This window comes from Phaethon aethereus (assembly GCF_964289735.1).
Source record: "Phaethon aethereus genome assembly, chromosome: Z".
NCBI classification, from domain to species: Eukaryota; Metazoa; Chordata; class Aves; order Phaethontiformes; family Phaethontidae; genus Phaethon; species Phaethon aethereus.
In genome coordinates, this window is record NC_138577.1 from 42,808,491 (window position 1) to 42,832,204 (window position 23,714).

General features: G+C 42.5%; 1 protein-coding gene across 1 annotated transcript in view; it reads right to left on the bottom strand.

Annotated features, from left to right (window-relative positions):
- Positions 1–23,714, bottom strand: part of MAMDC2 (MAM domain containing 2) — a gene marked incomplete at both ends in the record, with an annotated part of 60,333 nt that overhangs the window by 19,353 nt on the left and 17,266 nt on the right. Inside the window, 5 exons of the mRNA XM_082012887.1 lie at positions 1,763–1,856; positions 4,813–5,069; positions 7,706–7,843; positions 8,803–8,887; positions 9,615–9,880. Coding sequence (XP_081869013.1) covers positions 1,763–1,856; positions 4,813–5,069; positions 7,706–7,843; positions 8,803–8,887; positions 9,615–9,880 — 840 coding nt within the window. The remainder of the gene's footprint in view (positions 1–1,762; positions 1,857–4,812; positions 5,070–7,705; positions 7,844–8,802; positions 8,888–9,614; positions 9,881–23,714) is intronic.

A 23,714-nucleotide genomic window follows, 5' to 3' on the forward strand; every position in this document is an offset into this window, starting at 1 on the left:
CGCTCTACAGCAGCACACATGACCTTTCGGCATGGAGGCAAAGAGGGGCTTTCCAGCAAGGGCAGGGACACAGGCGATCAGCTTCAGGAGAAGCAAAATTTTGGCATTGGTGACATGCCTGTGGTCTTTTCAGCTTCAAATAAGCCAGATCTAAGCACTGCCCCTGCCTACAGAGAAAAACGAGCCCCCCATTCTGCATTCCCAGCTAAAGAAAACACAGTTGGAGCACTACCAGGTCCAGGCAGCATTAAAGATTCATCCTTTGGTGAGCAAGTTTAATACTCTGGTACCTTTTCCCTCTGTTTGGCTAACATTGAGACCTTTGTTGACCAAAACGTCCGGAAAAATAAGGAAAAAACTTGATGCTGTTATATACACTGCTATGGCTGACTGCAAGTAGAATGAAGATCTCCTGCTTTTTAACATCTGTACTCGAAACAACTGAAGATGGAAGTAGGAGATAAATCTGAAGGATTAACCAGATTTGTTGTAGTTCAACAAAATATAAAGCAAATGATTGGCATTCATTTCTCAAACCTTTTTTTTCTCTCAGAAAAAAACCCCCGAAACTTCAAAGTCAGAGTTAGTAGTCAAAGCTCTAGCTGAACCTATCAAATTTACCAATCAGAGTAGATCTGAATTTGGGTTGTGATAGCGTGACTAGATCAAGGTTAGGGCAGAAAACACTGTAAAATTCGTCCCATACCTCAACACATAGAAACTATCTGCAAATTAAAATGGAGGACACAGATGAGCACACAGCTCCAATCCAAGGGGTACTGCAAACATAATTCTGGATTTTTGTTGCAAAACAAAGCAAAAACAGAACAGGCATTGAGGAGTTAATGGAACAACTAGATTTACTCAGTCAAGAGTCATGGATTAATAATCTGGAATACACCTCCTGTTGATACGTGAGCAGTGTAGGTAAAAGCTAGCAAAGACTCCAAGCAGATTAAAAAGGGCAAAAAAAAAAAAATCTCTTTTTTCCTTGATCACTTCAAAACATTAGCCAAAAATTCAAACTTGTGACCAAAAGGATGGATGGGCTCAGTGGGAAACCAGTAATCTACTTTTGACTATTGCTTAGTGCTACATTAAAACTCAAGCAACCAGGACACAGCTACTTAAGAGGTGGCATTCACAAATGACAAAGTCAGTCCTTCATCCCAGGTGCCTCTACAGCAGAGGATTCAGGTGGATTCAGCTGACTTCTGCTGCTGTGAAAACTTAACAAAATCCTGACAGACATGCTCCTCTCTGAGATAAATAATACCTCCCAGAGGAGTGAAGACAGGAAGGCAAGGCTCCTGTTTTGGCTCTGAAGAAGACCTCAGGGCATGTGTCACAGAAGAACATACACCCTACATCGGCAATAATAAAAAGCCCAGGACGTTTTCTTCCTCATACCGTCACACCTGGGGAAATCTTCCTCTCTTTCTGTAACAGGCCTGCAAGTGGTAGTTTGTTCAAAAGCTGGGGTGATGCAAATACAGCATTCAGTCCAGCTCTCTGGTTGCAGATCCCTGAGGCAAGGTCTTTGGGGAGGAAGCTTTAAAGACTGGTTTCTGGATCAAATGAATGGCATTAGTGTTTATCTGCTTTTTTGTCACCAGGAGGAAGAGGAGCCCAATGGCACTGGTCAGTTGAGAAGGTAGCATGTGCTCATTGCTACCAAATATTGCCAGTACTGCCAGATGGTTCAAGAGGGGCAAAGCAAAGGGGGAAAACAAGGGAGGTAAATAGAAATAAGAACTCATACCTGTCTGATTGCTGCAGTAAACTGGAGAGAAAGAAATGTCATCAAGGGCAACGTAACCTCCCTTGGCACTATTGAAAGCAACTTCAAATATTACCTGGAAATGATAATTTTTTGTTATGCATCTACCATATACACAACAATAATTTTGGTACACATATTCGTATTACACAGTTCTGATCGTATGTCCCAGACAGACTCCAGGGCATCTCAAACAATGCTGCAGGTGTTGGGACAAATTAAATTATATCACTTATTAGAGATATAAGTCAGAGCCTGATCCTGGAAACAGATCTTTGCCCATTCAAGGTCAAGGAAAAATCAAGGTGAACATAGCTCTTCTGCTGCTTTATGAAGCATCAGTTTTAAAGATGCAGTAAGGCTACTGTCATGATATCCTACAAAGCCAGTATTCAGGGTCGTCGGTCTGTATTGACTATAACTCCAAAGCTCCCTAATTATTACTGTATCTAGAATCTATCTGCATCAAGAGCTAAAAACAAACTGTGTGGACTACCCTGCAGTTACAGCACTAAGTTTTTACTATTTTCTCTAAACATCCTCAGACACTGAAGCCCATGCCTTGGCATCAGCTGGCAGGGAAGATTTCCTTTAAAAACATCAGTTAAGATAAGAACCAGAAAAAAGCTATCGCTGTGTTTTGTTTACCACAAAAATCAAACAATGTTCATTCCCAAGGGACATCATTTCCTCAAGTAAGTGGAGGACAGTCCATAACTCTTGAGGAAGTGTATTAAAATTTCTCTTAAGTATCAAAGCTTTGAGTTACAGGAAAACTTTGAGAAAAGGCCTGAATCACAAGGCAACCCCAGGGACAAAACAAGGATATGAGGACAAATGCTTCCAGAGTGAGATCCTATTCAGTGAAAGCAATGCCTGTGATGTCTCGCCTAGGGATGGGAGCCAAACTAGGAGCGCTGTGAAAGAATCTTTAGCAATCTCCTTTAGCCAGATGAAACAGAGGAAGACCCTCTTGAAGTAACTGAAGAAATTATATGCAAGGTTTAATCTTATTTGTATAAATGATCTCTAAAATAATGACTGTGTTGGATTACATAAAAATTCCTGGAGTAGAATAAAGACCCACCTAGCCCTCAGTCTTGTTTCCCACAGAGGTGACCTACAGAAAGAACTTAAGACAATGACAAGTTCCCTCACATTGCATTGCTGATGGATTCCTTCTTTCCCATTAATTTGTCTAATCAGGTTGTGAACTGATCAGAATAATGGGATCCATAGTATGCCATGGAGGTGAGTTCTACAGTTATGTGATGCAGGAAAAAATACTCCCTTTGGTTTATTTTAAAGCTGCTACTTGGTAATTAAGAATTTGGAAGAGCATCATAAATTATGAGAAAAAGGGAGCAGTTAATCTTTTCTGTCATTCATGATTTTTATGAACCTCTATAGTATTCTACTTCAGTAATTTTTTTAATGGGCTGAAAACTGTTATTTCATTAACGTAATTCCTCCATACTTTTGATTATCCCTACCTTCCTCTTGTACTTCTAGGATATTCTTTTCTCACTGAGAGGGTTGCAGTTATATACTCTGCTCAGCCCAGGGGTACCCTTGTGCATTCATCCAGTGGTACGACATCCTCTGTTTTGCTGTTTATTCCAGTATAGTTTCCAACATTACAGATGTTTTTATGAATGCCACTAAGAACTAAGAGGATATTTCACAACACTAACCACAGTAATGCCAAGCTCTAAGTGATCATTAATTAGTTTCTGTCTATAGCACTAGGACTGTTTTTCCTGTTACATATTACTTTGTATTTATTGAATAAGTAATTCACTTACCATTCAGTATTATGAGACCTTATCAGATCTAATCTTTCCCATACCATTTTAAGTCTGACAATTCAAATGGATGACTTGGTCACTGACTTTCCAGAATATAAAAGGACTATGTAACATCTGATGAAAATTACCTTTACCCCTAATAATTTCTGAAAATCTGCAGGTTTACGGTGAATTAACAAATAACTTATGTTATTTGTTATTATTATTATGTTATTATGTGGAGTTAAAGCACGTAGAATGAAAGGCGATTTATTTGTCATCCTAGTATTAGGAGTATATATATAGGGAGAGAGTACATATGTATATAACAATTACATATATATGTGTAAAATATATATCATATGTTTGCATACATGCAAGTATATATGTGCGTATATAATACATATACACTGTTTCTTCCAGTCTTCTAAGATATTTATGTATGTATGGGATATAAGAATGTATATTTTACATATATATAAAGATATGATGTATTTATGCAGATATACCATATATATACACCCATACACACATTTTTATACATATATATGTGTATGTGTGTGTATATATATATTTTTATACACACTTATATATATATGTAACATGTTTATTCCAGTCTTCTAAGGTTTGGGGGTTTTTTTCAGTAAACGCTAGGGAATAAAAAATTCAATTTCTTTCTGATGCTCTTGAAGTTCACTACAGTAACCACAGAAAACTGGCTTTCACATCTAAGGACTACTGTACTCTTATGACCCAAGTTTGGACTCTATCTCGTGAAAGCACAGAAGGACTGAATTGCAGGAATGTATAAGGTAGAGAATAGAGCTCAAATATTTCTTTAAATTTTTCTTCTGCAGTGGGAGGCATGCATTATTTTATGATACTCAGCATCCTCAAAAATGGATCACTGAGTCACAGAAATTTGGAACTGAGAGAACATTGACATTATTTAGTAGGAACTGAAAGACCTAACACTAGTAGGACTCTACAACCTCCCAAGGTATTCTATTCAAGCACTTCACCACCTGACTTCATCTTTGCTGCAAATCAAGCACCAGTATGGAAAGTGATTCCTCCTTGACCCTTATGCAGTAGACAAAGGAAACAACAGATCACCAGCATCTTTATAACCATCTTACAGATACTGGATGGCCACTGCCACGTTCCTGACTTGGCCCGAGTCGGCCCTGATGACTGATGCAACCTGGAAGTCATAGCTGGACTGTGCAGGAACGATTGCTTTACCTCCATGGGGTACGGCGCATTGAAGTCAACTTCTGCTAGTGCCCAGTCCATGCTCAGTGCACTGTCTGTCTTCCAGATCTCTTCATAAAAGCCACTTGTGTCTCTCAAGTAAACGGTAAATACAATGCTACTCTCCTGCTTAAGTTGATAATAAAAAGATAAGCAGCCAGACATTGGGGCAGTGGTCTTTGGTGAGATTAGCTGGGCCACTTCCTGGAAATGTTTGACGTAAACAGAGTCCACATACATGTAGTGACCTGAAAGTATAAAAGAAACTTGGTATAAGGATGCTCTTTAAAGGAAACCACTTAACAGAAGTATCAGGAGATGTGCAGGGACTAGACATGTATCTCTACGACCTGGACAACAATGGCTGATTCCTAGGAAATTTTAGTAATTCTAAGAGATTTTTTTTTTTTCTCCTTTCCTCTTATGTACAACCCACAGTTGTTTGGCTAAGATACCACTTAGAAACAGTCAGTCTCAGCTTTTTCTTAAGTCTTTACTTGAGACCTTTATATTGAAGAAAGTAATAAACTCTCTGAATTTTGGGAGCCATTCATAAATGGAAAAATGTGTTACAAGTGAGTAAATTCCCTGCCTCCCAACAGCTCAGTATAGTATTTAGTCTTTTTCCAAGTGCAACTTTTTCTGAGGCAACCCAAGTAAATGAACAAGACTATAAGCCATATGTTTCCTCACATGTTTTACTCAGCAGTTCATTTACTGATGAATGAACTGCCAAATAACCTTTATTCTGCATATTTCATTGCTTGTATAATTCTGCTCAGTCTATCTAGGATTTTCTAAATATTTTATCTTTACTGAATAGACTGTTCTTTTGTAAAATCCTTAAAAGATTTTTGGGAGATAAATCACACTCTTACCGATCTCTGCAGCTACCTGAAAGGAGGTTGTAGTGAAGTGGATATTGTTTTTTTCTCCCAAGTAACTAGCGAGAGGACAAGAGGAAATGGCCTCAAGTTGTGCGAGGGGTGGTTTAGATCGGATATTAAGAAAAATTCATTTACTGAGAGAGTGGTCAAGCATTGGAACAGGCTGCCCAGGGAAGTGGTGGAGTCACCATCAATGGAAGTGTTCAAAAAATGTGTAGACGTGGCACTTCAGGACATGATTTAGTGGGCATGGTGGTGTTGGGTTGGTGGTTGGACTTGATGGTCTCAAAGGTCTTTTCCAACCTTAATAATTCTGTGATTGATATTATGTTAATAAACAGAAAAATGCATTAAAAATGAGTAGACTCCCAGCCAATATGACTTCAGGATTGTCAAAGGGTACAGCTTCTCAAATTTTGATTTTGGGAGAGCTATCTTGATTTAAAGATGATGCATCTATGTGCATAGATATGCTGTGCATCTTTAGTTTTTCTTCTACCACTCCCAGCAACACAGCATCAGGCAGTAGCAGTTGATGAATGGAAAAATGGTTCTTCACAAGTAGAAAACTTAGAGGAGAATAAAGTGTCAAACTGACAGGGTATTTCAGCATGGACACTGCACACTGTGCCATTAGGTTTGCATCTACACCACTATGTTAATTAGCTAATAGAGTTCTCAAACCTGGAGATACCACTTCTCACTTCACTCCGGTGAAAGGAGGGGAAAGGGCTTGCTTGGCTGTGGTTTTCCTCCAGCCTGCCCACTGCCAGGGAACTGGTGACACTTCAGCGGTACTTGCCTGAGAAGTTCTGGGCTTCATTTCTGCTCTGCAGTTTTACCACATTTCATAGCTTAATTATGATGTCCCTGGCTGATGTACCTTTGCAGCACAATTCTTGCAAAAAGAAGGCTCTTCTGTGACTTTTGGCTTTTTGGGGTCTTCTCAGTCAATGGTCAGCAGTGAGGGTTTGATGTGAAAAAGAAACACTGTGGCTACAAGAAAACAGATCCCTCCCAGTTGGCAGCGTTTCCTATGACATACAGTACTTTATTTAATAAGTAGAGCCACTGTCTGCTGTTGAAGTTGTGGTGAGTTAAACTTCCATCAAAATTTTACCAGCATTTAGGTGCCGTGGGGTGATGCAGGGCCAGACCGACACTCTGTACTCAACTCACACAATTGTGAGGTAAATAAAAAGGCACAGCGGCGTGAGTTAAGGAAAGAGGATCAACCTCGCTTGCCATGATGTGATTCCTTGCACCATCACAAGCGTCGTGTTGTCTGAGATGCGCAGTGTGCTAGAGCAGCCAGATCTCCTGACCGTCACCTGCTGCAACACCTCGTGCAACACTACGTCAAAGGCTAAGATATCCCCCAGCCCTTCTCTTTGACTATGTAAAATGTTCTCCTCTCAACAAGGTGGCTGGGTCAAGTATTTCATACAGGGCAAGTGCTGAAAATCCTTTGAATCTGTACTGCATTCTGCTTCCTACGGACTGTATTAACAGCACCAAATTTGACTGAAAGAAAGAAAACTCCTAAACTGTGCAGTTTAACACAAGATTCTCCAAACATGTTTTCAGTCCCTTAGCTTTCCTGCTCAACTCTCCCAATAGCCACTGGAAAGAAAATCCCTGCCAGATGTACAGAGCAGCAGTACAAGATTTTTAAAATTATTGTGGCCCATACTTTTAGAATCCACAGAAAGATTCATTTTCCCCGTCTCTGTCCAAAATTTTATCATTATTTTGAGTAATTCTGAAGCCTAGAAAAGGGCATAACAACCCTAATACAAAGCTTAGAGGAAGCTTTGCGTGAACTTCTGCAAATTCTCCATCTTTTTCTAAGCCCTTTTTTTCACATAAATCATTCTTACCCAACCCAATGCCAGGAGAAAAGAAAGAAATCACATAATGATTTGCAGTCTAAGAGTCATACATGGATCACAGACTCAAATTTTCCACTATACTTCTGTTTTACATTTGTTGCTTACCCAGTTCACTGTTAAGTGTGTGGTCTTTGGGCAGAATAGACTGAGAATTGCGAATATTCCCTCCACCAACAAACCAGTTGACGTTGGGGTTCCAGCGGTTCACGAAGCCACAAAGATGATTTTCTTCAAAGTCACATTCTGCAATTGCAGACATCACCAGCTAAGTGCACACGTTTTCATTACAGAAACTGGAAGAGAGGCTATTGCTAAGTACTGGCCTCATTTTACATATGTCAGTGCAGGTGATAACACTGTATTTATAAAACCAGACACAGCACTTAACAGCTTATACTAAATGGAAGCAAACTTGGCCACAATTTTTGATCAGTTTTTGATAAAATTCTCATTTCCATCCTGTTTGGTCCAATCTATCTTTTCACTATTTGGCAATATAGGACTGCTGTAATTTAGAAGCAAATAAAATAAGATTTAAAATATACCACTTCAGAATATTAGATAGTCAGAGCAGAACCTCCACTTGTAAATCAGGGATGGCTAGAAGCAAAGCAGGACTAGTATTTCATAGTGGTAATGCGATCGCATTGTTTCCTTCACAGGGCCAAAGAATCCTGACAATTCAGTTGGACTCCACCAGAGCTCCCCAGAAATGAAAAGGTCTCCCAGCCTGCTAGCCACTGAAATTTTTGAACTTCATTAGCGGCTTTTGGCAAATGTAATGAGGAAATAGCAGTACGTGTAAATATCAACACAGTTTTCACTCTGCAACCTGGAAGATGCCGCTGTAAGGAAGCATGAGCAGGCAGATAGCTGAAATAACGTCGCAGCTGTTATGTCCAATATTTGCAGTAGTCTAGTTTTGCGAAAATTTCCTGCTTGAACAATAAATAGCTTTAGAATGAATTATCATATGTGAAATGTCTATATATATCTCACAGAGATGGTTGAATAAAAACACATATTAGTATGCACAACCTTAGCTTAAAAATATCTATATTGAATATGGCAGCCTACTTTTTAATAAGAAAAAAGCCTTTTTTTTTTTTTCCTAAATCCAGGCCTTTAATTCAGTTTTAAAACTGCCAACAAGGCATTTTTTTCTATACAGAGAATATGGGAGCTGAGCAGACAGTACTTACCAATACAGTATCCAGGAGTTATTTTTATTTCGAAAACTGCTATACTGGCGGATTTATCCTGTCCCATTTCACCTTCCAGTACAATCTGCACAATACAAACCAAACTGTAAATTTTAGGTTTCAGTATTTCCATTATCACCCTGGATATTTAAACAGGAGAACAAATCAAACACATGTCGGGGGCTCATCATCCTTACAGTCAGGAGAGGTGCTTTTGCTGGAGGAGCTTGGTAGGATGCCCTAAAGACGGAGTCCGTGTCCTTCCTCGAGGGCAGAAGGCACTCTGAAGGACCATGAGACAAGACCAGAAATTCCCACACTTCACGTAAGAGTACGGGACTCCAGATTCCCTCAGCTGTGACTATACAGGACATCATTGTGAGAGGTGCGATGTGCTGGGGTTTGGGTAGAAACACTCTCCCCTCCGCTTCTGACTCCTGCCAGGAGGGCACGGAGGACAGCGAGGAGCGCGCGCAGCTGCAGGCCCAAGACCTGGGAGGTGCCGTACCTGCTGCAGGACGCCAGCAGCTCCGCCGGGCTGCCATGGGTCAGGCATCCTCGCCGCACGGCTCAGCCGGCCGCGCTTGCCTGCGAGCCGCGCCACGCGTGCGCCAGGAAGAGCGCCGGAGGCCTGCCCCGAGCCGCCTCTGCTCACTGATTTTAGGGACAGAGGGGCTGACCGACGCACGCGCCGCCAGCCCTCCCGCTGAAGGCCAAGAATAGGGCCCAGGGCGGAAATATTCGAAAAGCGGCCCGTACACCCCGACACGTGCGCCACAAAAGCCTGTGGCATCTTCTACAACCGGGCTTACCTTGTACTTCTTTGTGCTGTTCGTTAAATCTAAGCTAGCGATGAGCCAGCTATCTGAAGGCTCCTTGGCTGACCACAGCAAACGATCAAAGCTCTCTCCCTCCTTCCTCAGGTACAGGTTGAGCCTGGCAGGATCAGGCGAAGTCTGCATAGCCGTTGCTATCTGGTAGATCAGCCTGACACAGCTCCACTCCTCAGAGTACAGCTCAGGGCTGGAGAGCACTGCTTTCTCACCCTCGTAAGATGTGTCCACAGAAATGTAATGTCCTGGGAACAGACACGCAGCAGAATAACAAATGTCAGAGGCTTGGCTTTTGCATCCCTAGACAAAAGCACTTACGTAGATAGGAACGGTTGTTCTGGGGGTAGGTCAGGAGGTTGAGACTGCCACTCATTTGTTAAGCAAGTCATGGAACCTCTTGATATCCCGCTGCACCCACACAAATGTCACTTCGTGCGCCTCACAGCATTTTTAATCCCAGTTTTAAAATTATTGGAAATCTTCAGAGGAAGATGTTGTATCAGTGTAACGCAGATTATTAAGCAAGTATTGCCCTCTAGAACTGGTATCTGTAGACAGATGATTTGACTGACAAGATAATTTACACAAGCAGGAACATGCTGCGGGAACATTTAGTTGTTTTGCAGACCAAAACTTTTTTTTTTTTGTAATTCAGATTTTAAAATAATACATAAAAAACACATTGCAGCCAAAAACTTCTAAAGCATTTCTGGTTTCAAAGAAGAAAACTAGAAAGACGCTCTTAAGTAGTAGAACTAACATGTATGAATCTGCTGATTCAAAGAAGTGCTAAATATAAAGGTACATTTAAACATATCAGCAGTCTCAATGGGATTATTTCAAAATTACCCTTTGGATGGATATTTTAGGAGCACAGCCTAAAACATAACCTTCTCTACAAAAACAAAAGAAAGGATACGATGACAAACCTAAAATGCACGAGGAAGACAAAAAAATGCCAAAGAAACAACAGGTAGAAAAAGGAGGCAACAGTAAATAAATCACAGTGAAAGAGAAGCTGGGTCCTGGGGATTTTACTAATACATCAAAACCAAGATCAGGAGACTAAAATGGGGTACAGGAGTCACAGAAACCTGGAATGCAATGCCAGAAACAAGTGAAACAGAGAGAGAAAGAAAATTAAAAAAAAAAAAACAAAAACACCAAAACAACCTAGTGGCAATGTATATCAGACAAATTCCACTCCTGATACTAATGTTCAGCACCCAGGCTGCAAGCAAGAGTCGTAAGAGCTGTCAGGGACTGTGCCAAGTCAGTCCTTCACCCAGCAGCACATCACACCTACCCTCCTTAGTATCCCCAGAGCACATGTTTCTTCTTCTTTAATCTCGTTTAACTTGACCACAGAGCTTGTCTCAGTTCCCACACATATGCAGGCTTAACTCAGACTTACTTAACTCGGACACATCAGCAGTTGGAATGATGTTAAATATATTGCTTGCCTTTGAGGCACGCCCTCCCCTCCCAAATCCTGCCTGAACCCTCCAACTCTACCAAGCCACCCTGGGGTTGCTTCCTAGGAGCTCCCCTACTGCCTTTTCAAAAGTATTCTCTCCAATGTGAAAAAAATCATCTGCAGGGACAGTCGCCACCACCACCACCCCCCTCCCGCCCAAGGCAAAGAGCAGGTACAGATCTGGTCTACGGGGTTCCCAAAGTCGTCTCCCATTCGGCCCCAGGAATATGCCAGGAGCGGGCAGCAGCTCTGACAACACCCGATTCCTTGGGCAGTGCATGTTACAGCATCCCCCTGCATCTGCTCCCTCTCCCACCTGCAGACGCTGTGCACAGCAACCCACTTGTACTCTACACTTTTGTTTAACAGATGTAAGATAAATGATTGCTACTTACTTAGGGGGTAGATACAGCCCTAAGCAGTATAAGAGGCTGTATGAATACAGAAAAGCTGCATTTTCTTTCCCTTTTTAGGGAATGGAATTTTTTTTGCCTCTTACCATAATTTCTCTTCATATCTACTGTGCCTGGTGTTAGTCTCTTGGAGGAATATACAAAATCACTGGTTAAGTACTAGTTACTCCAGCAGCATATGAAAGAAAAATAAACACAGGAATAAGTATTTAAAAATAGGCATCTAATGTGCCTGCCAAATGCTTAATCTGCCACTACATAAAATGTGAGTGCATAAAACATCCACTTGCATACAGACATCCAGTTAGTTCACAAGAGTTAGCATGCACAGCATTTATTTGCTGGCATGTGCTAGTCCAAGGTATGCATGTTTTTTCACATGCATGAAGGACAGAGGGGAATCACCAAGGCTCTATCAGAAGCTGAATGCTTCTCACACATTTGTTTTTAATTGACATAAGTGGCAATATCCAGTTCAGATGAAGAATCTGTATTTTCAGGCTAGTCTGAATTTGGATCATTTTTCTTACAAAGAAACCTGCAATTCAGAATCCATGCCTGGCAATTTCAGTTTAGATTTCAGCCCTATTTTCATCTGCACTTCATAAGAAACCCCATAGGCAACAGAGCCTTCTTATAATATTCATCCTTTTTTTTCCAGAAATAAATCAGTGTCGACATAGGAAAACACATTCACATGAAGACCTCAAATTACCAGCTACGAGGCTTAAATAGCTGTCTGGCTTTAAGACTTAATTATAAGTAGACTAAGGTTCTTCTATAAAAATAGTGATTTAAAAGAGAAAGAAAACCTCTTAGAGTTTCAAGTCAGGATGATTATGTTACTATAAACCTGACTGTTTGTCCAGCAAACCTGTACTGCTTGTACAAAAAACTCTGTTTGCTGTATGCTTGCTCTCACTTGGTCTGACTCCCCACGATACGAGAGCAAAGATCACAAACTCTCTTTTTTTGGTTGCTTTTTAAAAAAAGATTAATTTGACCTGTTTGTTGAGTGTCCAGAAATGGAGTGCGCTTACCACCAACCTGCTAATCATTTCAGCATCTTCTGGAAGTTTTAAACATGTGGTTGGCTCCACTGAAATCAATGGGAGCACTGGCAAGAGAACTTTATGTGTAAGTTTAAATGCGAATCGCGGAGCCTGGCACTTTGCAGTATCAGGCAGAGAAAATGCTAATGTTAAATTCCAAATGAATGCTGGCATTGACTAAATGGCCTTTACGCTGAACTGCATTTCAGTAACAGCGACGGCGTCTGCCCCTGCTGCAGAAAGGAAGGTCTCACCACGCAGACCTCGGGGACTGACACAGAGTAATTGTGAGGGCAAATCAATGCGAAGAGAGAGTTCCTCGGAGTAAAGTAGCAGACAACTTTCCACGCTTGCCTGTGGGAGTAGCAGAAGGACATTTAGCAGTCTGTGGAGAAGCTGATGAATGCACAGTGCTGTAGCCTTGAAGTCGCTCATTAAAAATGTAACATGCAGCTTCATTTTGCAGCATGCCACCCAGTTTTTCTCTTCAAAATCCTCCTCCTCCAAATGCCCATAGCACTTAATTCACAGCAGTCATTCAGAAGTCGTCAAGAGAGGGCTGTGCTTCAAAATCACAGGAAAGCAAAAGAGAGGCAGTCACAAAAAGCACGGAAAAGCCTGATGACGCAGAAACACAAGCATACAGTTTCTGGCAATTGCTTGCTCCGGGGCTCGATGGCAGCCCTAAGCAGTACAAGGGATTGCGCAAATACAGGAAAGCTGCACTTCCTGTCAACTTTTAGGGAATGGCTTGGGGTTTTGCCATTATGGTGAAGACACCATACAGGCTTCTTCACAGACAACAAAAGCCAGGGACCACTGACTACCTTTGACTGCTAACAGCTAGCAGTTCTCTGGTGAAGGCAAGCACCAAGGAGAAGAGGTGGGAGGAAGGGGACTCTCAGGTGTATTTCCCTCACGACTCACTCACTACTCAGGCTGCCGAGTAATGCACTTTTTACCCATGTTCCCATAATGACTTTTTACCTACTGTGTAAGTTCAGATTTCTCCTTGACAGTTGAACCAAGTTGTACAGGACCAAGCATGCATTCATTTTACATTCCTCCCTGACCAAGCGAAATATTGAGGCCAGGAGGGATTAGGACCCAGTGTTTCAAACCTATCACTCCTCAATGCAACTACGCGTTGCGGTGGTAACACTCACAAAACGAGGTCTTTAAAATTCTTCTGTATGCATGTCTCTCATCTTGCTGCTCTAATAAGCAGTTCTGTACAGAGTCTCTCTCAATTACAGTTGGTGATACATTAACTCTGTGAGTCATTCACCCAAACTTTCCAAATCTATATTTATTTTTTTTTTTCCATTTACTTACCAAATAGGCATCAATACATCAGTCAGCAGTGATTATATCAATGGCTTAGGGGAAGGGGGGTTGAGACCAGCAATAGTACTTTTTCCCAAAAACAGTGCAAAAACAGTGCAGATTGCTTTCTCTGTAAATAACACTAACAAGACGAAATGCCAGACACTGGCTAATAAACTAAACCAAATTCCATTGACAAAATGAAAAAAACCCCAACTGGGATAACTATAATTACTAGTTAGCTTTTCAATGATATATTTCCTCTGTAAAAATTTGGAAGGGTAACCACAGACATGTTAGACCCTATGTGGGGTTTATATCTGACACAGCTGTTCGCTTAGTTCAGCAATAGTGCAGCTTTACAAGAAAAACTGCATATAAGCAGTGAGCTCCAAGAGAAACAGTATTATGGAAATATGAAGCAGAAAAAGGCAGGGAGTTTACATTTGATTAGGCACTTATTTATACAGAAAATTTGCAAGAAATGTCTTAAAGTTGCCAATCACATTTGCATTTTCTGTGTACTTGCCTTACAGAAAGAGGGAACAATATTACCTGGGTTTCCTAGAACAAAAATTGATCTACTGATACCTTCTCTGGGATCTCAGTGTCTAGATTTTGGGCCGTGGCTTTAGAGATTTTTTAAAATATTCTACTGCCAAAAAAAAAAAAAGGCAGCAAGGCAGTTCATTTTTTAGGACATATTAAGCCTTCTTACATCTTCAGGAAAAGTTAGCTAAAAATATTAACGATACAGCCAGAGAGACATCATTTTGCAAATGAAGCTTGCACATGGAAGCAATCCCTGGATACAGATGAGGTCTAGATGAAGATTTAGAGTTAGTTAAGAACACAGAAATTCTACCAGCTACTCCATAGGAGATTTTGGGTGAACCTAGGAGAAGTCTTGTGGCACCGGATAGGAAAGCTTCAGACTCAACACTCCACTTTTCATTCAATTTCTTTTCAGTAGAAAAGAAACGTTTCAACTAAAGTGGACATTTTTTTCTGAGATTTTGTCTTGAAAAACAGAACCGTGTGGATCAACATTGTAGTTGTCTTATCTACAAAAAGTTGAGGTTTTCTGAAGAAGGTTCTTCCTCTAATCAGGAAGAGTCACCATGCATTTTGGCAAGGCTTTTTGGGGAAAAAAAGGGAAGAGGAAGAGTTGGAGGATGAGGTGGGTTTTTTTAAAAAAATTTTTAGGCAGTGTCTTGGGAGAGCAAAAAATAGCATGAAAAAGTGACTTTTCAGTTGGAGAGAAAGGCTTTGCCCTACAATTCCGTAAAGAAAGTAAAAGAAATCCCCACATCCATCAAACACACAAAAGCCTGCACAAATAGTTCACCTGGGCCACGATACTGTGCTGGGATTGCCAGCTGCCCGACCCCCCCTCACTGCCCAGGCAGGGAGGGCACCTCAGGACCCCGCTAAATCTGCCCCTGTGCTACTCAGCTTCTTCTGGCGGGAACAACAGAGTTTCCAGGCAACTTCCACAAAGCTGAGTAGTATTTACAGAAAACAAAAGCGTCTCCTAGAAGAGCGCAGCCTCGGGCGATGAGCCCACAGGCCGCTCACCCAGGCAGCCGCGCACCTTCCTCCTGCTGGACGGACAGCCCAGACAACAGGAGCAACCCCGGCAGCTTCCCCTCCTGCTCCCGTCCTTCGCAAACCGCGTCTCCCTCCAGGGACTGAAATTTATCATTTGACCCTTCGTTTGCCAGGGCCACCACGGAGCTCATGTTTCCCAGTTCCTGGGGGATGAATCTTCAAAGGCTCCTTTCCCAGCTGGGGGCTTGGATTAACTACCAGCCCCACACCCTGCCCTGTCCTTTGCTCCCTGCACACCCCCTGCCCCGGAAAGTGCAGAAATACAGCTGTTAGCAAGCCTGTCAAAAAGCGTAAGAGCCATAGAATTAGCCCTGAAACACTCTGCGACTGCGGCATCTGGCCGCAGCTACCACTGCGCTGGCAATGCCTCCCAGCCTCGATCCGTCCGCGCGCCTGTGGGAGCCTGGCGAACGGACAGCTTGCGCTGACGTTTTCTGTTTCTGATTTAGAGAAATTGCTCCATTGCACTGGGGATGCTTGAGTTTGTAAGAGCTTTTTGGCAACAGCCGGGTCCTCTCCTTGCTCTCCCTCTTGAAGTCCCAAGATCCTTACATCATGCACCAATTATATCAGACTGTCTGTTTGTTCCAAACACAAGCATGTGGGTTTGTTTTCTTTCACAATGACCTCACTGATTTTTTTTACACTTTTCAAGTTTTCTTCCTGCTTGTTCCAGCCAACCCATCAGTCCCAGTGAGCTGTTGTTCAGACCACTCGGTTTGCCTTTTCACGCTGTTCATTACATAATTTTGACAACTTTTTGTCTGCTGACACAAAGGGTGCCGGGTTCTTCTCCTGTATCTCTGGTTGTCCTTGTAACAGCTCTTTCAAAAAGCCCTCTCTGTGATTTCTATTAGCTGGTATACTTGGGCAGGACGTAGATAAGGTTTGGAGGCACAAGAATCTCTGCTGTGAATTTCTGAACTGGAAATAATTCAGAAAAGCCTCTTCTTTATTCTTTGGCATCCTAAATTGGTTTCCATTGTCCCCAGTACAGAGGGAATATTAAAGATAAAAAACAGATAAAGTAGAAATGATCAGGCATCTATTTGTTCACAGTGCTCATCTCTTTCATTAGTAGCTCCATCCCCTTGCTCTATGATGTTTCCACCAGGATCAGCCACACAGGGGAAAGCCCTGGGATAGCTCTTCCAGCACAGCTGCTTGTCCTGGCTGAGCACATCACAGGGCTGCCCTCCTTCAGCAAAAGAACACGAGATTTCACTTCTATAGTATTCCCTTGCACTGTGTTGCCTGTTTACTTTGTTCACTGCTCCTTTCATTTATTTATGCAGATGCACATGGGGTGATGTGGTGGAGTATGCCTGTAACATATCACGAGCTCTGCTTTGCATTATGTGCTGAGCACACCTCAGCCTGCCCAAGGCAAACCTACCCATCCACAGTCCACACAGCTTTGGCACTTTTTTGATGAAAAGTCCATCAGATTTGCAACCCAGACCAAACTGTTGACCCGTAACCCACAGGGGAACCAACACAAGGAAGTCGGTGAGCCAGACTGTGAGACAGGGGACTTCTCCTTGTGCTTTAAGCGAGGGGGTTTCTGAGGTTACACTTCTGCTCAGATCAGAGGGACAAGCACAACCACAGGGAGTAAGAGTTTGAGAGAGAAGAAAGAGATACCCCAACCCAACCAACCCTGATTTGATTGATACATGTCAGGATTTCCATTTAATCTGGAAGAACATGCTTTTGTGCTTCAAGAGCAAAGACTTCCTGGTTGACAAACTTCCTTGGTATGCTCCAAAGGGGTTAAACTAAAAGCCTGTGGCGCTCACCATCTCAGCAAACCTGCACTCAGGCAGGGAAGTGGGAAGACTCCAGTCACAGCAAGCAGTGGCCCCGGGAGGGAGAGGACAAGCGAGCCTTGGAGCTGGGGCAAGCAAGAACAGACATCTGCCCAGCATGACTTGGCTTAGGTGCACAAGGGAGCAGGGTCTCAGCGTGCGGGGGGTCCTGGGCCAGCCTGCAACACTGCCCTCGAGGAAATCAAAAACCCTCAACCGGCAGCTTTCTGGAGTGCATCTGCAAACCACAGGGATGCACACAGTGAAAGATTATAAAAGCAAATCTTTTCTACTGCATGGATCTGCTCTCTCTGCGTCTGCCAAATCACTTGGCCTACTGCATTACCCCAAAAAACAACTCATCTGCCTAAGCGCTTGTCTGTCTCTCCCAGCTACATCAGATCAACTAATAAAATGTAACCTTTGCCCATGAGCCTTGTCCCTCCAAGGAAAGTTATAAATGTGCTTGGCCTACATAAATTACATTTACTCTGATACTCACCTGAGCCCTAGGTCCTACATAGACTGAAATATTATTTGGTTTCAAAACATTTGAAAAATTTATTTGTTTTCACTGGCTTCAGAAGTTGAACTCCTGTGAGTTCAGCTTGCTGCTTTCCATAAGCTTGGTGGTTTTGTACTGGTTTTTTTTTTATACCAGGATCATTAGGATGACTGGCAGGTTCATGGTAGGCTGATCAGAGATCTCACCTCACAAAATACAAACAGAACTGCTAACAGACAAGGCACATATTTCTATCTGTGTCCCGAAATAGCTGGCTAGAGAAAGTGCTTACAGGTGAGCTAACCAGAACCTGATGGGTGCCAGCAGTAACCTGGTAGAAGGTCACCTAAGGGTATCAGACTAGCCACACCATCAGTTTCCAAAAGTTGTCGGAGGTTGCTGTCTCGTAACTTGTCTGTCACTGGCTGCTGCTGCAACAGCCCCTTAGCTGCTGCTGTGTTTACTCAATGGCCACTCTCGAGTAATCCACTCTCGGCGAGAAAGCAGCCACAGTGACTCATCTTCTGCTCCAGCAAGCTTCATCCTGGACCAGGAGCATGCAACGGTGAAGATTCAGCATCTGCAACCACAAAACCTGCAGCCAATGAACACATTTATTGATGTTGAACATCACAACCACCAGGACCATGGCTAATATTTCCTGGAGCTCTGCAAAACTGCATAAGGCAGTTAGTCACTTCAAAGATCAGCACTGTCAGCTTCAATTTACCAGGGATGCTTCTAGACTTGCAGAGCTGTACATCATTCCTGCCTGGCAGGCGGCTGGTAGCAGCTGAGGACGTGTGTGAGTGTGTACAGACAGACTGAGCCAAAGTCCACAAAACTGGAGAGTGGCTTTTTCAAGGGTTTATCAGACTAGCCCCAGGTTAGGTAACTGTAACTTCTAAAACATCTCACACACATTTTAGGGGAATGGAAAGTAGTTGTACATTTAATCCTGAAATCTACATTTGCAATTTGCGCAACCTGTTGTACCATCACATTCATTAGTATCAAATCCCCTGTGTCCAGAGATGTTTGCCAAAGGATTTTTCATTCAAGTATACTGCATCCAGCTTCCTGCCTCTTCCCTTCAAGAAAGAAAGTACACTTCAAATTATAAATATCCATGCTCCATGGTACAATAGTTTGTAAGGATCACTTGGTATTGAAAGCAAAAGACACCTCCTTGTGCAAACTCCAGGCTAAGGGAACAGGAAGAAATGGATGCCAATGAATGTTATGAATGTTTAGGCATTTAGGAGATTTAGGAACCAATATTTTTCTTTCCACAAGGTATCTAATTGCTGATAGTAATCGAGTTTTGATACTTCTAGCTTTCCTGGGCTTTGTGATTTTAATTAAAAGAGCCAGTCAAATTCTTCTTTGGGACTGAGTCCAAGTCAGTGAACCACCTTATACATCTGAATTCATCTCAGGCCATCGGATGTCACCCAGCATATGCACAGGGCTCTGCCCTGTCTGGCCCCGTCCACTCTTCACACATCCGTCACGTCATGGTGGCCTCTCTGCTTCCCCTCACTAAGCAATGGTTAACAAACAAATTCCTTCAGGCAGCCCCTTCACACGCTCCCCAGCTGCCCAGGGACACTTGTCATCGCAAATGCTCAGACTTTATTCTTAACACAGGCCCAAAATATTTCCTTTTTTTTTTTTCTAGATAACTTTGGAAGTTAAAAGCTACTGAAACTTTTGGCAAATTTTAGCACTTACTGCAACATCATTCCAGTGAATATCCAGTATTATCCTCAGGCGTTTACTTGCAAAGGCATTTAGCATACCCTGATTGAGCTACAAAACACATTTATCAAGACAGAAATAGCACTTGAGATATAAACTGGTCATTGGAAAAAATCTATCAATCTGACCATGCCAGTTCATGACACTGTTTCCTTCAGGATATGCTGACTCCCATTTCAGTGCCAAAGTAAGTAAAAGCTTGTCAAAACTTTCCAAAGTATTAAGAGTTTATGAGCCCTCGTTAGATTTTTTGTATTTTTTTTTCCCTACCAGATTATTAAGGCCATTAGGCCACGTTCTACTTACTTTACATCCTAAATATCCCAGGATGATCACACAGACGTTAATGAAGTTTAGGTAAATCCATAAAACCCCATTAAGATTAATTTACCTTAGTGCAATTGGGCAGCCAAACCTCACTATCCACAGGGAGCGATTCCCTTGAAAACATGCACCCCAATTTATTGCTCCGAATGTAATGAAAGGACCCCAAAAGCCCCCAGCAGACCTGACCCCGCATCCTCCCAGCTGGCTGTCAGTACCCGATGGTGGTCACAGACAGACACGCAGGGAAGAACCAAGTGTAAAACAAGCAGACTGAGATACTCCCTCCCGCATCCTCTCAGTCCCTGTTGCCATTTTTCAGCGTGGAGGACTGCCTGAGCTGGTTGTGGCATCGACTGTACCGACAGACAAGCCCAACTGAGCAGCATGTGCCTCATGCTTATCCTAAATAAAAATAAACTATGCAGAAAATAAACCCTGCAGAAATAACTTTGCTCTATCTGCCAAGCTTTGTGTGGTCTTTCTAAATAGTCCCGCTTTTCTGAGACAGCCTTTTAGTGTCATATTTCCCCTAAAGCATAGTTCAGAAGTTATTTGAGACAAGGCAAATGCTGGAATGCTTGAAGGTGTTACCGAAGTTCACACAGTGTCAATGAACGCGCTCAGCACTGGTCCCAACACATTTTCTGCATGTTTACAGTTTCCCCAGGAACAGCGAATTCTCTGCTGGAAAAGTGTTTTCTGCAGAGACGCAGCCTTTGGGAGGGAACGGGAGCCCGGAGCTCGCGCCGGGGGCTCGCCAGCGCTGCCCAGTGCTGCGCTCCGCACTTGGCAGCGCCGGCTGGAGTCCTGGCACGCCTGGCTGGCCACCGGCGGCGACTCATGGCTTGTGTGTCTGGTGTCAAGAAACAGGTTTTCAAGTCTCAAATTGTGCCGGCAGCTGATTCCCAGCAGTTTTGCCGGTTACCCTGCAGAGTCAGAAACTTGTGCTGCGTGCGGAGAAAGCTCCTTGTTCGCTGTCTCGCAGTTGTACTCGCCCAAGAAGTATCAATGGACATCTTTGGGATTACAGAGGCAATTAACTCTTTGTTAAATGCTAATAAGTGATGAGACTAGCTCCACAACCTTTATTTTGGGCTCAAATGTCACACATGCCACCCGTCTCTTAAAAGTGAAGGTGTAGGGTTGTGTTTTCCAGTCTTCCTGCTGCTCGTAAGCTATAAACTCATACAGCATCGCCAGCGGCTCCGCAACTCACACGCAAGAGACATCTGCCATGAAACATCTCATCAGTGCAACTTTCTGACACGGTCCCCAGCCTCTCCCCTTACTGTGGAGCAGGAAAAAGACCCACTTCCACAGCACAGAAAGGGTGAAACTCCCAGAGCTGCTGCTCCTCCTCCACACCTCAAAAGCTGAGAGTAAACTAGGCCACAAGAGTAGCTGCTTGCCAAGTTTTATCTTGGAAAACAAGGGAAATATTTATGACCGTTGGGAACTTGGAAAAAAAAAAGACAACTTTTCAATGCGTGATACTGAAATAACCCAAAGCACTGAGCTGGTATGCCTGTAACTGTGGCGTTCTGCGGGAGGAAGACACAAGGTATCACACACCAAATTTCAAAAGGCTGGTCTCTACCACCACCAAGAAGCTGATCCAAGCCAAAGTAGTATATGACAACCATCTAAGGCCAAAAATCTTCGCATTCAGAATTTATGAAAATGTAATTTCACAAGATCACTGCAAACCATAACTTTGCTATATATTTTTTTTCCCATTAAAAATGGAAAATGCTAGTGAAGGGGGGATCAATAAAATACATCATGCAAATAGGTAACTAAATTTTCTGTAAATTTTTAAGAAGCAAAAAAGCATGCAATGCTTTAGAGAGCAAGGGATACAGCATGCAACACAAAGAAAGCAACCAAGCAGGGATATTAATATAGATGGTTATTTCCTTGCTTTTAAAAGTGGCCTATTTTATTTTCTTTTCCAGGGGATTTTTTTTTTTCCATGCTGGCTTCTTAAAAATCCGCTTTTAAAATGAAATCAAAGTCCGCAATGTCTTTTACATTTTGCAAATAAAGAAATTGTCTCTTTGTTATGCTTCCGACTCCTGAGGCAAAGTCTAGGAGTATTAATGGTCAGGAAGCTGGCCTCAAGAAATGCCCGAGGTTGTCCTTGCAGCCCTCTGGGGAGGAAAAAGGCTCTGCTTCCCAGCTGTTCTCAGACCTGTGAACCAAGGTCTGTTTCAGAAGAATATAGACTGATGCCAGCAGGGGAAGCATACAATGAGTTTTAAGCCTGCTTTCCTCCTCTATCTCGCCGTGCCACATGAAGACCAGTCAGGAGAAAATTAAACCCAAAGAGCCTTACTGAAAACCGATCTAACAGCGTAGCTCAAACCCTGCCCAGCTATTTCATGAGAGAGTAAACCTGTAGTTACTTCTTTGTATCTCCCTCCACGAGTAATTCAGTGGTATATGAGGGCTTACATTCTGCATCAGATAGAAAAGTGGAAAGAAAACGGCGTCACCTGAAAAGTTTGTTTAATCATGGCCAATGGACCGCTGGATAGAAGCTATAAGCACAAGCTAAATTATCTCCCATGTTAAGCAAAAGCTGTGGCTGCCTGCCAGACGATGAGAAATAGCAACATGGCAAGGAGGCCTGCAGACAGGCAGGTCGGTGACAGGCAGAAGTCCTCCGAAACCCGCTGCACCTCTGTGTAGATCTCTTGGCATTTAACGTTTCTTCTTTGGCATGGCGGAAACGTGTCACAAGAAGCAGCTGGCAACCTCATTTGGACAGGAAAGGAGTCCTCCGGTGCAGGATCTGAGGCGGACATGCGCATTCCCTACTGACTGATTTTTGTGGTTAAAACTGATGAAGACACTCCCCACCAGGCACTCACCTACAGGCTCGCTACTGCTGGTGTGACCTGCACGCTGCGTAAGTGCAGTGTCTCCTGTCAAGCTCTTTACCTTCTTTACTCAATTTGCTGAATATCCAGAAAATCAAAATCCCTAACATCAAAATTTCCCTCTGGGCACATTTTCCCTCTGAAATTCATATCCTTTCTTTTCAGGGGCAAAAGGGTACATAGACATTTGATGGGACAATGAAATAGTGTTTCTTTACTGAAGTATTTCTTCTTACTGAAAAGCAACTGTAAGTCACTTTTAAAAGATGCTTAGCCTTCTTGTGGGACTTCCTGGTTATATCAAAACAAACGTGAGATAAACCAACCCGGGCACACTTTGACAGTGTCTAGTTAACATTATAATTATTTCTTCTGCAGAAGAAATGACGAAGCAGATTCCCATTGTAGCACAATGGCTTGAATTTTCAAAAAAATCATACCTCACCTTTTTGAATGCCCTTCCACAACAGCTTAGAGTTAGTCGCTAGAATTCAGCCTCAGGATGGCCTTTTAATAAACATTAATTGAAATTAATGCTCCAGGAGAGCTGAAACTTTGCTTTCAGTCTGTATATGGCCATATTGTGTATTAGTACAAGTGTTGCCATAGAATTACAACATAAGAAAACCTGGGCAACAGATCATGCAAACAAATGTAATCCTAATAATGAAGTATGTAAAGAAACAGAAAGCAAATTCCACTGCAACCAAACTCTACTCATCAGACAGACCTGTTGTAGTGTATTTCTGTGTCAGCTATGAAAGAAACATGGTAGCATAGCTGAATATAAAAATGAGGTTCAATAAAATTCAGAGCCTGGTCAAGATGAGTCAAATATTAATTATGATATTCAAACCTAGCAGCCATTTGTTAACCTCAGAAAATTCTCAGATATTGAGAACAATCTTTGATACAGA